The 13,999-nt window shown below is 45.7% G+C and overlaps 4 protein-coding genes and 1 pseudogene across 4 annotated transcripts in view; 2 read left to right on the top strand and 3 right to left on the bottom strand.

Annotated features, from left to right (window-relative positions):
* Positions 1 to 13,999, bottom strand: part of LOC134377921 (histone H3.1-like) — a 173,855-nt gene that overhangs the window by 60,788 nt on the left and 99,068 nt on the right. The gene's annotated exons all lie outside the window — the stretch shown is intronic.
* LOC134377941 (histone H2B type 1-C/E/F/G/I) overlaps positions 1 to 13,999 on the bottom strand; it is a 32,088-nt gene that overhangs the window by 2,576 nt on the left and 15,513 nt on the right. The window lies entirely within an intron of this gene.
* HFE (homeostatic iron regulator) lies at positions 151 to 8,338 on the top strand. Its single transcript, XM_063096722.1, has 6 exons — positions 151 to 226; positions 3,015 to 3,278; positions 3,487 to 3,762; positions 4,863 to 5,138; positions 5,298 to 5,408; positions 6,384 to 8,338. The coding sequence occupies exons 1-6, from the start codon at positions 151 to 153 to the stop codon at positions 6,422 to 6,424; spliced, it is 1,044 nt and encodes a 347-aa protein (XP_062952792.1). The 3' UTR covers positions 6,425 to 8,338.
* The window catches only part of LOC134377919 (uncharacterized), a 154,255-nt pseudogene continuing 151,133 nt past the window's right edge, over positions 10,878 to 13,999 (top strand).
* Positions 13,242 to 13,883, bottom strand: H1-6 (H1.6 linker histone, cluster member). The gene has a single exon (XM_063096738.1). It carries the CDS (start codon positions 13,881 to 13,883, stop codon positions 13,242 to 13,244), a length of 642 nt encoding a protein of 213 aa, XP_062952808.1.

Below are 13,999 nucleotides of genomic sequence, written 5' to 3' on the forward strand. Positions count from 1 at the left end.
GACCGGGAAAGGGATCCCACCCATCAGGAATAATTATCTGGCATCCCCGGAGCCTCAGCAATGGCTCCAGGCTGACTTCTTGAGCCATCGGATTTCCCCGCCCCAGCGAAGAGGCGGAGACGCGCAGGGACACGCCTCCGAGCCGCGGAAATGAGCCCGCGAGCCCGGCCCGCGCTTCTCCTCCTGATGCTGCTGCGGACCGTGGTCCCACACCGGCGACCGCTGCGTGAGTCCGAGGGATGAGGGCGAGCTAGGGACGTGGAGGGGGAGGAAAAAGCGAAACTGGCGCTGAGGATTTTACTAACTTCGGAAGAACTGCTCAGCCCTATTCGCAGTCCCCTCCCCCTACTTTCTGCGCCCCAACCCGGAGAGGCGACGCCTGCCACTGAGCCGCGGACGGGATCTGCCCCCCCGCCGGCCGCCCCGCCCCTGCCCCGGACTCCGGTGTCCCTTCTGTTCGGAGTGGCTTTTGTAACCACCCACTCCTTTCCTCCGGCTGTGACGCTTTGAAATAAATTTCGTAGTTTTCTCACTTGGGCTAAGCTAAGCCTGGGGGTCTTTGCACTCGGGTCTCGGTTTTAAGGTTTCAGATACTGGCTGTGCCGTTTCTTCCCCAGTCGTCCCAAACCAGGAAGTTCTCACCGAGGGCGACCTTGGCCAGGGCGCCCGCCGCGTAGAGTTAGGAGGCATTTGGCTGAACAAACCCTCAGCGGACCCGTGAGGGGTCTTCACGTCAGAACTAATCGCGCAGGCCGGCGGGGTTGCGTGCAGGCGGGGTTGGGGGTCTGAATTGTACCCCACCTCCACCCCTTTGGGAAGAGAGCTGGGTGGTAGGCTCCTGAGAGCGGCCTACCTTGGGCTTTTCCCGACTCTTGACAGTTGTTCTTTTGGCTAGAAAAGTAAGTGTTATTTTGGGACGTTTGACCTGAACGTAACAGTTCTCTTTTTCAGCCAGGATTTGTTGATTTTCGAGGTGCTGTTTAATTAACCGGCCTTTTCTAACGGATGCCAAAGTAATGATAATTAGCATTTATGCAATGTACTCAGTTTTAAGTCACATTTATATGTCAGATCTTAGTTGACTCTCACTATACATTGGGAGGTAGGAGCTATTAATAGGTTTATTTTACTAGCAGTTAACAGGCCCTCAGGTTAAATAACTCTTCCCCAGGTTACAAACAATGTAAGTAATCTGGTTTTCTGATGTTAAACTAAATGCTACCACTGATTTTTATCTTAGCTGACAGGGATTTTGTGCTGTTGTCTAGCACAGCACTCATTGCTTTACATACATTATCACTTGTCAGCCTCAGCATAACACTTTGAGGGTAGGTACTATGTGTATCCACGTTTTACAGATGACTAGAGTGAGGCAGGGCTCGCTTACCAGTAACTTTGTTCAGTGTTACACTGGACTTTGTTGGCAGAGCCCATGTCTCCACTTCATGTCTGTGATTCTTAAACATCACAATATCACACTGCATTAAAGGTTGAATCATAAAATTTGGTGTTGAACAGAAATATTCATTGTTTACAAGTATAGAAAGAGTCCCAACCATGTGTTGCACTATTCTAGGCCCAGGAGAGAGAGCAGGGAACCAAGTCTTTGCCCTCTCATATTCTTTATTCTAGTGGGAGAGGTGACAATAACTAAAGGAGCAGAAAGATATACATCAGGTAACGACCAGTGCTGTGAAGACATGAGAAACACAGAGGTCAGGGCAAGCCACTCTTGGCTGAGGTTGGAGCAGAGACCTGCAAGAAATAAGCATGACACTGACTAGGAGCAAACTGAGAGGGCCTGACAAGTTTGGATGAAACAAGTTTTCTCATCATGGGAGGGGGGGATGTCTCGTGCATTGCGGATGTCTAGCTGCATCCCTGTTCTCTACTCACTAGATGCTAATAGCACTTTGTGACAACCAAAAATGGCTGCATTCTGGATATACAAGGCACTTCAAAAAGTTCATGGAAAAATAGAATTAAAAGATAATACAAATCTTTCCATGACCTTTTTGAAGTACCTTCATATTCTGAAGGAAATTGCTGAAGGAGCCACGTGTTGTGTGAAAGATGTCTGAGATGCCTCTGCTTTTTTTTCATTTTTGTTTTATTGGCCTGAGCAATGGGGTGATTGGGGATGTCATTTCTGAGATGGTGAAAGCAGAGGAAAGAGCAGCTTGGGGGAATTAAAAGCCTGGTTTTGGACGTGTTCAGGTTTTTTTGTTTCTGTTTTTGACTGCTGGCCAGTATGATAGACATGTTAAGGTTGAGATTCTAATCAGTCATCCAAGTGGTAGTGTCATGTAGGCAGTTGGGTGTAAGAGTCTAGTGTTCAGGTCCAGAGATAAAAATCTCAGTCATTTATTTATCCAACAAGTATTTATGAAGCACCTCTTAGACACCAGGTGCCATTCTAGGCACTGGGGACATATTCCTGAGCTCCCTCACTTTAAAATAGAGGGAATGTTTCAGGAAACTCTCACTTGTTAGAGGTCTTGTCAATTGCTAGGGGTCTTGTCCTTTTAGCCTCCTGGGGCTCTTTCTATATTTGCTTTGGAACTGTTGTGATGCTGAAAAGTTGCCCAGGGCAACTCTTTCTTTTAAATCAGCAGATCCTCCAGCATTTTACAGCCAATATTTGCACATGAAAGGGTTTAGAGATGGAAAGAATGAAAAACCACAATAGCAAATTCCTCAGGACTTGAATCTAATTCCCTCTGAGCACCAACTGCTGAGCCCAACTACTATGGCTAAAGACACCTTAGGATTTTCTAGAGTCTATGGGCTCCAGAGGAAACTGCCTAATTGTAATGCGCAGGGTCTGGGGGCAGTGAGGGGGTGGCAGTGACATGTGGCAGAGGAAGGTACACAAGGAGACAGCAGCCAGGACCATCATGTGGAGGGAAGGCAGGACTGGGACTCGCTCCTCACAGGGCGAGGCAGGTGTGTGGAGCCTCTGCTTGCCTGTCCCCCATGCTGCCCGTGCTGAAGGCCTGTTGCTCTCTCTCCAGGTTCGCACTCTCTGTGCTACCTTCTCATGGGTGCCTCAGTGCCGGACCTTGGGCTGCCCTTGTTTGAAGCTTTGGGCTACGTGGATGACCAGCTGTTTGTGTCCTACGATCATGAGAGTCGCCGTGCTGAGCCCCGAGCCCCGTGGGTCCAGGGTAGGACCTCGAGTCAGCTGTGGCTACAGCTGAGTCAGAGCCTGAAAGGGTGGGACCACATGTTCACTGTTGACCTCTGGACCATCATGGACAACCACAACCACAGCAAGGGTGTGTGGAGAGGGGGCCTCGCCTTCCTGAGGTGGTCTGTGTTTCACCACCTTGGGGAGGCATCTTGAGGGAAAGAGTTAGGAGTTTGAGGTCCTGGGGGGCAGGAAAGAGGAAAGGAATTTGCTTCCTGAGATCATTCAGTCTTTGGGGATGGTGGAAACAGAGGCTGGCTCCTTTGGTTTTAGTAACACACCTGGGGTGTTGCTAGTGTCCCACACCCTGCAGGTGATCCTGGGCTGCGAGATGCAAGAGGACAACAGCACCAGGGGGTTCTGGAAGTACGGGTACGACGGGCAGGACTACCTTGAATTCTGCCCTGAGTCACTGGAGTGGAGAACAGCAGAGCCCGGGGCCCAGGCCACCAAGCTGGAGTGGGAAGTGCACAGGATTCGGGCCAAGCAGAACAAGGCCTACCTTGAAAGGGACTGCCCTGAGCAGTTGCTGCAGTTGCTGGAGCTGGGGGCAGGGGTCCTGGACCAGCAAGGTACAGTGGAAACATCCTTCTTCCCCCAAACACTAGTGATGGAGTGGAGGAGGATGCAGGCATGGGATACCTGACTGTGGTTTAGAGGAGGCCAAGGTTGTGTGTCTCCCAAGTCCTGGGAAGGGACTTTCCCAGTCCTAGGATCTCCACCTTATAAATGAGATATACAATATGAACACAAGTCATGGTTTTAATTTTTTTCTCTATGCATATGGTCAAAGAGGAAATATCTGTGATCTTCTTTTGATTTAACCAAACATCCTGTGTATATTTACACATTTTAGGAATTCAGAGATATCAATTTTCACATAAATACCAAGGCAAGAAAACACCAAGTTAGGCAACCCATCAGAGTGGCAAAATCCTTTCGATTAGGTAACTTTCATGGAACATAGCAATAATCACTGAAGCTTGGCTATCTTACAAGACCCTTTATTTATTTATTTATTTGCAGCTGGCAGGTATAGGGATCTGAACCCTTGACTTTGGTGTTACAACACCATACTCTAACCAACTGAGCTAACCAGCCAAGGCCCATTTTTGGGAGAATAATTACTATGTAGAACAAGAATGCAGTGATAATTGATAGTTTCTATTCAATCTTTTTTTTTTTTTTTTTTTTTTTTTGAGAAGAGGCTGTATTTTGCAAGATTGACCAGCAAGGAGACAGTAGGCCAGGCATTCTCAAATCTCTCTCCTCATCCAGGGACTGGGCAGGTTTTAAGGGGTACTGGGCAGGACTGATCGACTAGTTTTGACTCAGGCCATCTGAATGGACAAAAGTGAATTGGTTAGTCATATTCAATCATTTTTGACCCACATAAAGGGCAATTTCATCTGTCAGAACAAAGCACATGGATAACAGGTAAGTATATGTACATAGTGGATGGTAGAACATGACTGTGACTATTCTCCATGTGACACCTCATCACAGCCAAATCTTGAAATGAGTTTTAGGATACAAAATGGTGTCTTTCCTGTAGCTTGTTTATTCTGAAAGGGGTATTTCCTTCTTCCAACCCATAAAAGGAAGTGAAAGTTCCAGTTTTCTGGCAAGGGTAAAAAGATTCCTCTCCTCATCCTTCCTCTTTCCTGTCAAGTTCCTCCTTTGGTGAAGGTGACCCGTCACATGACAGCTGCAGTGACCACTCTACGGTGTCAGGCTCTGAACATCTACTCCCAGAACATCACCATGAAGTGGTTGAAGGACAAGCAGCCTCTGGATGCCAAGGTGGTGGAGCCTAAGGACGTGCTGCCCAACGGAGATGGGACCTACCAGGGCTGGGTGGCCTTGGCTGTGACCCCTGGGGAAGAGCAGAGATACACCTGCCAGGTGGAGCACCCAGGCCTGGATCAGCCCCTCACTGCCACCTGGGGTATGTGACAGATGAGAGCCAGGGGCTGAGAAAATCTGTTGTGGGTGGAACGAGGAGGGACCCTTGGGGTCAACATTGCAGTAAGAGGAGGGTCTGATCTGAGTTGGGGGATGGGTGGGGGTGGCAGTCACAGGCTGTAACTTGCTTTTGCTGTTTCAGAGTCCTCACCATCTGGTGGTCTGGTCATTGGAGTCATCAGTGGGATCGCTGTGTGTGCCATTATCTTTATTGGAATTTTATTCAGAATCATAAGGAAGAGGCAGGCTTCAAGTGAGTGGGAACAAGGAGGAATTCTCTTACCCCTTCTCCCAGGACACACCCGTCCTCCTGCGGCAAGTGTGGCAGAGGCAGGGTAGAGGGGATTTGGAGTCCATGGGAAGCCTTCTCCTCTCTTATTTTCATCAAGGGCACAGCACCTCCCTGGGAGCAGGAGAGGAATTAATGTTTTTTCCAGGAGCGAAAGTTCTAATTCCACAAACATCTTTTAAGCACCTACTGGTTTGCAAGTGCTATTTAAGGTAGTGCAGAGGCTTTGAGGTTGAGAAAGTCACTGGCTATTCTTAGAATCCAAATCTAGTAGGCAATGAAATCGATGACAAGTAAATGCAGTTAAAGAAGACCACCTGAGGTCTTAAGGCAGGTATGAAGCAAATGCTTTGGGGTATCAAAAGAAGGATGGTTACATTCAGCTGGGGATCAAGAAAGGCATCTGGATCTTGAAGGAAATGTGGGCTTTCTTTAGTTAAGGGTGAGGGGGAGGAGAGGTCTACACAGGTGGAGCAACCATGCAAGTGGGAGAGTATGAGGCACGCTGGGGGGTGAGAAGTAATTACTGTACAGTCCCTGACTGTGCATACCTGTCAGTCACCAATTCTGCATTTCTACTTCCTGAATATCCATGGTGGGGGAAAAGAAGCAGACAGAAGCCAGTTCATATGGAGTCCTGAGGGCCTTTGGGACATGTTGTCATCACTGGGGAGTCAATGAAGGGACATGAGTAAAGAGGGACACAATCTCCCTTGAATGGTGACTGGGTTGTTAGGAAGAGAGATGGGAGGAAAGGAGACCAATTAAAAGGCTAACAAGCAATTCCAGATGAGAGATGATGGTGCCTGAAATTCAGTAGTGCCCCCCAGTCAGAGTGGTCAAAATTGAGATGGTGAATGAAGAAGGTGATGGACAGGGAAGAGGCAAGGGGATGCCATGGTCTATGATGAGCCTCTCCTGGGTCGCTTGTCTTCACAGGAGGAGCCATGGGGGATTATGTCTTGGCCGAGTATGAGTGAAATACAGCCTGCAGACCAACCGTGGGGAGGAAACAGAACGAGAGACTCAAAGATGGGGTGCATTGTGGAGCTCTTCATTTTTCAGGATGGAACTGGACCTAACAAATAGAAACTGCCTGAAGAACTCTTTGCTCTTAGATTTCCCTATTCACTTTCCCAAAGAGTTCTCTCCATTTAAGTTTCTGAATTCCTGCATGCCAGTGATCCCTAGCTTGTGACCTCTCCCCAGAACTCTCTCTCATGAATCTCCAGCTGCATCTACAGGTTCCCTTCATTTCCTCTGTCATCCCAGACCCCGTACACCTATGTCATTTTATTTCCTACCTCTGAAAGAGGGCTCCTTAAATTTTGGGGGACTCACGATTCATTTTGACATCTGAGCAAAGTTATGAACCTTCACCCTGAGACGTGCACACTCACACCCCTACCAGAATTTTGCACACACATCCAAGCACTTCTTCCTCGAACCATTCAATTAGCCTATGATTCATATCTCTTTTATCCAGTAACTCATCTGTCACCAAACTCTGGGGTTTCTTCCATCCGAGCATGATCTGGGTCACTGTGCAGCTGTGAAGGCCGAGCACTGCACAACCAGAGGAGGCACCTTTCCCAGAAAGGGCGTCATGGATTTTGTGTGTATTATGATGTTTTTCAACAGGTGGGAGGGGAAGTATCTTGAAGGGGGTTGAGGAGGAGTGTCTTTTTGAAATCCACACAAAAGTGTCATACAGATTTTCAAAGCTTATTATGCCTGCATTTCCGATTCCTCTCTAGTATGCCAGATCTGAAATACCATAGTAATTTTCTGCCTGGTCTCTGCTGACCCTCTCTGTTCTGATAATGAAATCATGATAATGATAAGTATTATAATAATAATGATAATGTGGCTGACACTAAGCAAAAGCACCTACTTGGTGCCAGACTCTGTTCTGAGCACCTAATCATGTGGATTATTGCAGGCAGTTCTTACAATAATTCTATGAGGTAAGTACTATGATCTCCATTTTTTTTTTTTTTCTTAAGATGAAGAAAGTGAGTACAGAATATCTCACGGCTTGCCAGGGGACAGAGTCAGCCTGTCTGATTGATCCATCTCACACACCACTACATTCAGGTGGTTTAAATGCATAAGGTGAATGGAGAAGGAAGGCGATGGCTGTGGAGATAGCTCTTCTCTTGTCTCCTGTTTTTTCTCAGTGACCATGACCCAAATGAAGGGAAACATCAGAAAACAATCTACTGATCCTCAGCTGCCATGTTTCTTTTCATGGTCTCTGTGAGAAGGTCCCCGAATGTAACTTCCTTACTCCTCCGTTGCTCTCTTGACATCTGTCTCTTCAGTCCCCACACAGGGACTGTGATTGCTGGGGTCGGTTAGTTGCCATGCTGGGCTTCACACTGTCCTTTCTGGCCAGTGCCTACAGAGTCAGAACCCTGGTGGCATTTCCCTCAACAAACTGTGGCAACCTTTCTCATTTTAAGATGGGAAAATGGAAGCTACCAAGTGGCTTGGAGGATGCCCAGGCATCTTCTTGAAGTCTCTGGGATTCTGGTTCTCATCCCCAGTTGTGCACATTCAGAAAAATTAATCTAACCAGGCCACTCATCTGACCATGTTTAAGAGTCTTTAATATACATATATATATATATATACAGATATATAACAAACGTGTTTACTTTATGCTACAACACACACTTGGCTGCATAACTGTGATACAAGCATTCTGTCTTGGAGGGCAGGTGCCTCAGGAGATGAAATGCAGCTCCAAAGTTTGGCAGGCATTGAATGTAAGCAGACATCTCAACTTTTTTTTTTTTTTAACCTTTTCTCTTTTTTTGGCTATGAAAGCTATGTAGAAAAAAGTTAAAGTAATACGCACTGATTGTAGAAGAGTTGAAAAATAAATAAGATTAAAGCTATTATTTTATTAGTAAGTGATATACTCTGTTAACTTGTGAATTAATTCGGTATTGATGCATTAAAATATGTAAAATTAACAAATACGTATATTTTAATAAATGTACAATTGTGTACTGTGTGATTTTACTGATGTTCATCTTATGTATATACTTAATTTCTGTCATTTTCAGGCTATTTTTATTGCTTTTAATTTTTTTTTTTTTTTTTTACATTTTGTTTTATGGAATATTTTCACTAAATCCTGGAAGGTGGATTTCTTTTGCTTTGTTCTAAGGACACTATTGTCTAAGCTTTAAGGCACTGATTATTTTGCCTTCATACTATGCTGGAAGCACACTGACAAGTTCTCTCTCTAAATATCCTGTACTCAAAGCAAACTTCCAAAAGACTTCTCTGACTCTTCTACCTCATGAAAGATATGTTACAATTAAGTAGGTAACGGTTTGTTTTATATTGGTTTTATTTCACACAGGCTGAGATTTCAAGAAATACCCTGGTCTTCACAGTAACCTATTTACTACCCCCAGCAGCAACTGTGCCCTGTTTATTTATTTATTTTCCTATAACAGATGTGATAAATCTCCATTTTTCTTTCAGTGTTTCTTAGCTTAATTTTTCTGGCTTTGTTCATCAAATTTTAAGGTCAACTACATTTGAAAAATCGAAGACCTCCATTTTAAATTGCGTATCTGTCTCGCCATTTAGCAAAGCCTCTCACAAAGCATGTTGGTAAGAAGACGGGTGACACCTAGTGGTCATGGTTAAATGTCTCATGTGAACATGTGACTGGAGGGCCAGGGCTGGGGGGTTTCCGAGGGTGAAAGGATAGACAAGGGTGTTGCTAGGGGAGATTGCTTGTAGGAAAAAAACCCCGGAAATTTGAGAAAACGAGCAAGAAAACGACTTACCAGCTATTTGAATGGCTGGAATCACAGGCCACTGCTGAGCTGCCTGAACTGGGAACCGAACAAAAGGAAAACAACCCTTCTCTGAGTCAAGTACACCAAGTTTTGTGCTGTTGTAACAGAAAAATAAAAATACGGCAGGTGATTGAGGCCTACTGGGAGGTATAGGCCAAAATTATTATGTTACATTATCATAAATCGTACATTACTATACTATTTATTATTTACTTATAAATTTATGGTGCTGTGTGTACTTTATGTATTATTAAATATTCTTTGTGGCCACCACACATATTTAAGAACAAAATGCTTTCTCTAAAATCTGCAGCAGAAAGATAAGAAAAATTTGATTTGAGAAGTCTCTTCAAACCACATAAGTCCCCATTCTGCTATTCTGCCTTTTTTTTTTTTTAATGGGATTATCCTCGTTTTAACGCCACTAATCTTATCAAAGGCCTCCAAGGGGAGGACCCTTTAGGCTTTGTAATTGAAAGGACAAGTCGACACCAGTTGACGATCCACCACAGAGGGCTCCGTTTATTAGGCAGCGCACATATACATAGGGCTTTAAAGGAAAGCTGATTGGTTTAAAATACAATCCCTATTTAGCATACTGCATGGGGTTTGGGGGGGAGCTGATTGGCGTGCGATTCGTGCCGGCGGGAAGGAGAATGCGGAAGAGAAGGGCAACCAGCGCCATGATGGGTTGCGGCGAAGGGCTTATGTGATCAAGGTGTGATACCTTGGGGCATTCGGGTTCTTACAGTAATGACCTTAATCGAGTATTAGCCCTACACTACAATTAATCCCCATCTCTACAAAACGTATGTTCCAGTCTCTAAAACTGGAGCAGGTTGAAAGGGGATTGATAAAGAAGAGAAGGGAAGCCTATTTGGAACTGCAGGCAGATCAGACAGGCACAGAAGAGCAGGAAGAGGGTCCAGGGGCAACTGATTATCCAAGCTTAGCTTTATGATCTCTGCCTCTCTCACAGACTTTTGCAGAAAAATGAGTCAGCCAATAAATGCTTGAGTTGAGAAGAACAGGAAGAAGTTTGTACTCAAGAGGTTCTAATTTGCAATTCTTTGTCTACCTTTTTGTCTTCCCAAACATACGACTTTATGGGCAGAGCTTCGTCATGGCCAGGCTTATGCTTTGTTCAGCACACAGAAGGCCTTCAAATGCGTCGGTTTACATAGGAATATTAAAAGGATTGGGGGGGAAATGTCCCTTGACCTGTAAATTCACCCTCCTTCAGACATTATTTGTACTTTTCCCCAAGGAACCATTACCTAACTTATTAGTAACTAAGTGGAAATAAAAAGAAGCGTGGAATGAAGCTCTCTCCTCAGCGTTGTAGAACTGATGAGAAACAATGCAACACAAAAGAGAAACTAAAGCTTTTCAGCGCAATGAAATCTGTACCTCCCTTTCCAGCTCGCCCAACGACAGCTTTCACCGGCCAATCAAAACATCGTAATCTTAATAAAACATTCTCCTTGCTCCGCCCCCTTGATGACCTAATTTCGAAAAACTCCGCGAAGGCATGTTGTTTTCAATCAGGTCCGCAAAAGTAGTATTTAAAGGACTGCTTTAGTCCGGAGCAGTCACTGCTTTAACAACCATGTCTGGTCGTGGTAAAGGAGGGAAAGGCTTGGGGAAGGGCGGCGCTAAGCGCCACCGCAAGGTTCTCCGTGACAACATCCAGGGTATTACCAAGCCCGCCATCAGGCGCCTGGCCCGCCGTGGTGGCGTTAAGCGCATCTCCGGCCTCATCTACGAGGAGACCCGCGGGGTCCTCAAGGTGTTCCTGGAGAACGTGATCCGCGACGCCGTCACCTACACGGAGCACGCCAAGCGCAAGACTGTCACCGCCATGGACGTGGTCTACGCGCTCAAGCGCCAGGGACGCACCCTCTACGGCTTCGGAGGCTGAAAGCTGAGTCCGTCTCAAAACAACCAAAAAGGCCCTTTTCAGGGCCGCCCACAAGGTCGCGGAAGGGGCTGCACTGCACTGTGGGAATATTAAAATTGGGGTGGTAGAGATCGCTGTAGCGAAGTAAGGCTGCTGAAAAGTAGGAACGATATTGCTCTTGTAACCTAGCTTTCGCTTAAGATTTTGTGGTATCTTGCTTCGCTGAGGTAGTTATAAAATCGGTTCCTTCGCAAAGTAATAAGGATTTTAAAGTATTGCCATAGAAAAGCGCGTTAGTACGTGCTAAACGGTTGACTTAATAAAATGTGCATTTCCTTTGTGTTTGAGAGCCGTCGGAGAGTGCTCTTTCCGGCTTCACCGGCTTTGATAGGCGGCCGTCATAGAAAAGTCAGCACCTTCGTTCTCACAGCACACGGCCATGTGAGCGGAGCCTTTGAAGGAGAAGCTCTCATTGGGTCATTGGGCGTGTTTACTGAGAGTAGGATTTCGTGGCCATTATCTTATTGACCAATACGGTTAGTGTGACCTAATCTCCGTCCCCAGAACTGGAGGAAGAGCCTTTGGGGGGGTTAACTTTGTTTTTAACTCGATGTGTGCCAGGAGATGGCGCGAGAAGCAAAGGTGCACAGAACTCAGCCTAGAGGGATTCCCACGGATTTGGGATACCGGCTGGCTGCTGGACGAGACCAGTTCCTCATCCTCATCTGTGATGAGGATCTGGAATCAACCCACTGATGGGTACAGCGGTTAGACAAGGGGCTCACTGTCCTGTCAGGCAAATGAAGCATATACTTGGACTGTCCTTAAAATTCTTAATAGGGAAACAGTGGCCATCATATCCAAGCAAGGCACTGGCTGTGGTTGATTCTATATAAACTTAAACCATTGTTAGTCGTTTTGTTTTAGGACACAATTAAATTTTTTAAAAGAGACCTAATTACACAAATGAGTCCAGATAGGTGAGGTCTTACTGAGCACTCTGGAGAATGTGCTTGTATGTGTTCACGTGTAGTATAGTTGTGTAGTGGCCTTTTTCAAAGTAGACCCAAACACCAACGCCCCAAATAGACAAACATCAGTATGGATCTAATATTTATGATGATCGTTAAGTGAGAATGCATAAGAATGCTAAGTGAGAAATTAAGGGAAAATGGAAGTAAACTAATTTTCTTTTAAAAGATAAAGGTACTTCAGCTCAGACCCTGAGAGTTTCCTAATAGTTTTTGTCATTCAGGAAAGTTGATTTCAGACCCTCACAATAGTGCAGCCACCAACTTTCACATAAGGTTTTGGGTTCTTAACACTTTTCAGCCTGCGGAGCACTGCCTGATGAAGCCTATGGCTTCTTTTTATAAAGTATGTAAAATAATGCATAGGATTACAATTGTATTCGACGAATAGTTTTAAATTATCAAACCACCTTTTGGAAAAAAAGAACAGTAACACTGAGTCTTTGTTAACATATTAAATAACAACTTTTAATAGTAAGAGTATTAATGCTATTTCAACATTCTTACAACAACCTATAAAAATATTTTTTTATTGGTTAGTCATTCTAATTCAAGGACATTCTAAGTTTCAGCTAGAGATTATGAACGGGTAAAAAAAAATTCCCTATTCCAAATTTTGGACATTATGATTCCTATTCATTGACGCTTTTACGTCCGTGGACATCAAGAAGCTTTGGCTAAGATGACACCACGTAAAAAGGCAGCCAAAATGCAGCACTTGGCATGAACAACAAAAAAGCTGACCAAATCACGTGTATAGATGTTTAATATCCACTCACACAGAAATATTTCCAGAAAACACTTAAGCCTTATCGTAGCATAAGTAAACTAGTGCACAACCTAGCTGTTTTGGGTTGGGCAACGCCCACTTTGCTCCCTGCAGATTGGCACGTGTCCGAGACCCCTTTCAATTTCACCGCAAAGGTTTGCTCATTAACAGAAAAATACAGCCTTTTGCCTTAGTCACGCCCTTTTATGGTCATTTGGGTGGCTCTTAAAAGAGCCTTTGGGTTCTTTGAGAAATAGCTTCTCAGAAAGCTGCTCACTTCTTAGTAGACCTCTTCTTAGGGTTAGTTTTCTGCTGGGTCAACTTCGGCTTCCCGGCCTTAGGCTTTCCTGCCCTCGCCTTCACTGGACTTTTACGCTGTTGCCTGGTGTTGGCTCCTTTAGTCTTTCTCCCGCTCCTTGCAGCTTTCTTAGCTGCTGGTGCCCTCGACTTCCCGGCTCTTTTCTTAGTCTTGCCACTCTTTGGCGATTTTGAACCCCTGGGTAAAACCAGCTTCTTTGTCTTAGCAGAGCCAGGCTTTCTGACCTTGCCCTTGGTGGGCGCAAGAGAGACCTTCTTGCTGAGCTTGAAGGAGCCGGAAGCACCAGTGCCCCTGGTCTGAACCAGGACTCCCTTGCTTACCAGGCTTTTGAGGCCCAGCTTGATGCGGCTGTTGTTCTTCTCCACGTCATACCCGGCAGCCACCAGCGCCTTTTTGAGTGCGACCAGTGACATGCCTACTCGCTCTTCCGACATCGAAAGGGCCTCAATGATCAACTTGGACACAGGGGCCCTCGGAGCCTTGCGACTTGCCCCCGTCAAATCCACCAGTTTCTTCCCGCGTTTCTTCACTGGAAACTTCTCCATAGTGATGGTTGGAACAGGATTAGCTAGGGCTTCAGGTGCCGTTTCAGACATAGCAGTATACACCACGAAAACGGGATAACCAGCCACAAGCGTAAAATGGCGCGGGGCCTCACGGCCTTATATAGGGCAGGGCGCGCTGTGATTGGTGCATCACGTAGGCACCGCCC

This window comes from Cynocephalus volans, chromosome 5 (assembly GCF_027409185.1).
Source record: "Cynocephalus volans isolate mCynVol1 chromosome 5, mCynVol1.pri, whole genome shotgun sequence".
NCBI classification, from domain to species: Eukaryota; Metazoa; Chordata; class Mammalia; order Dermoptera; family Cynocephalidae; genus Cynocephalus; species Cynocephalus volans.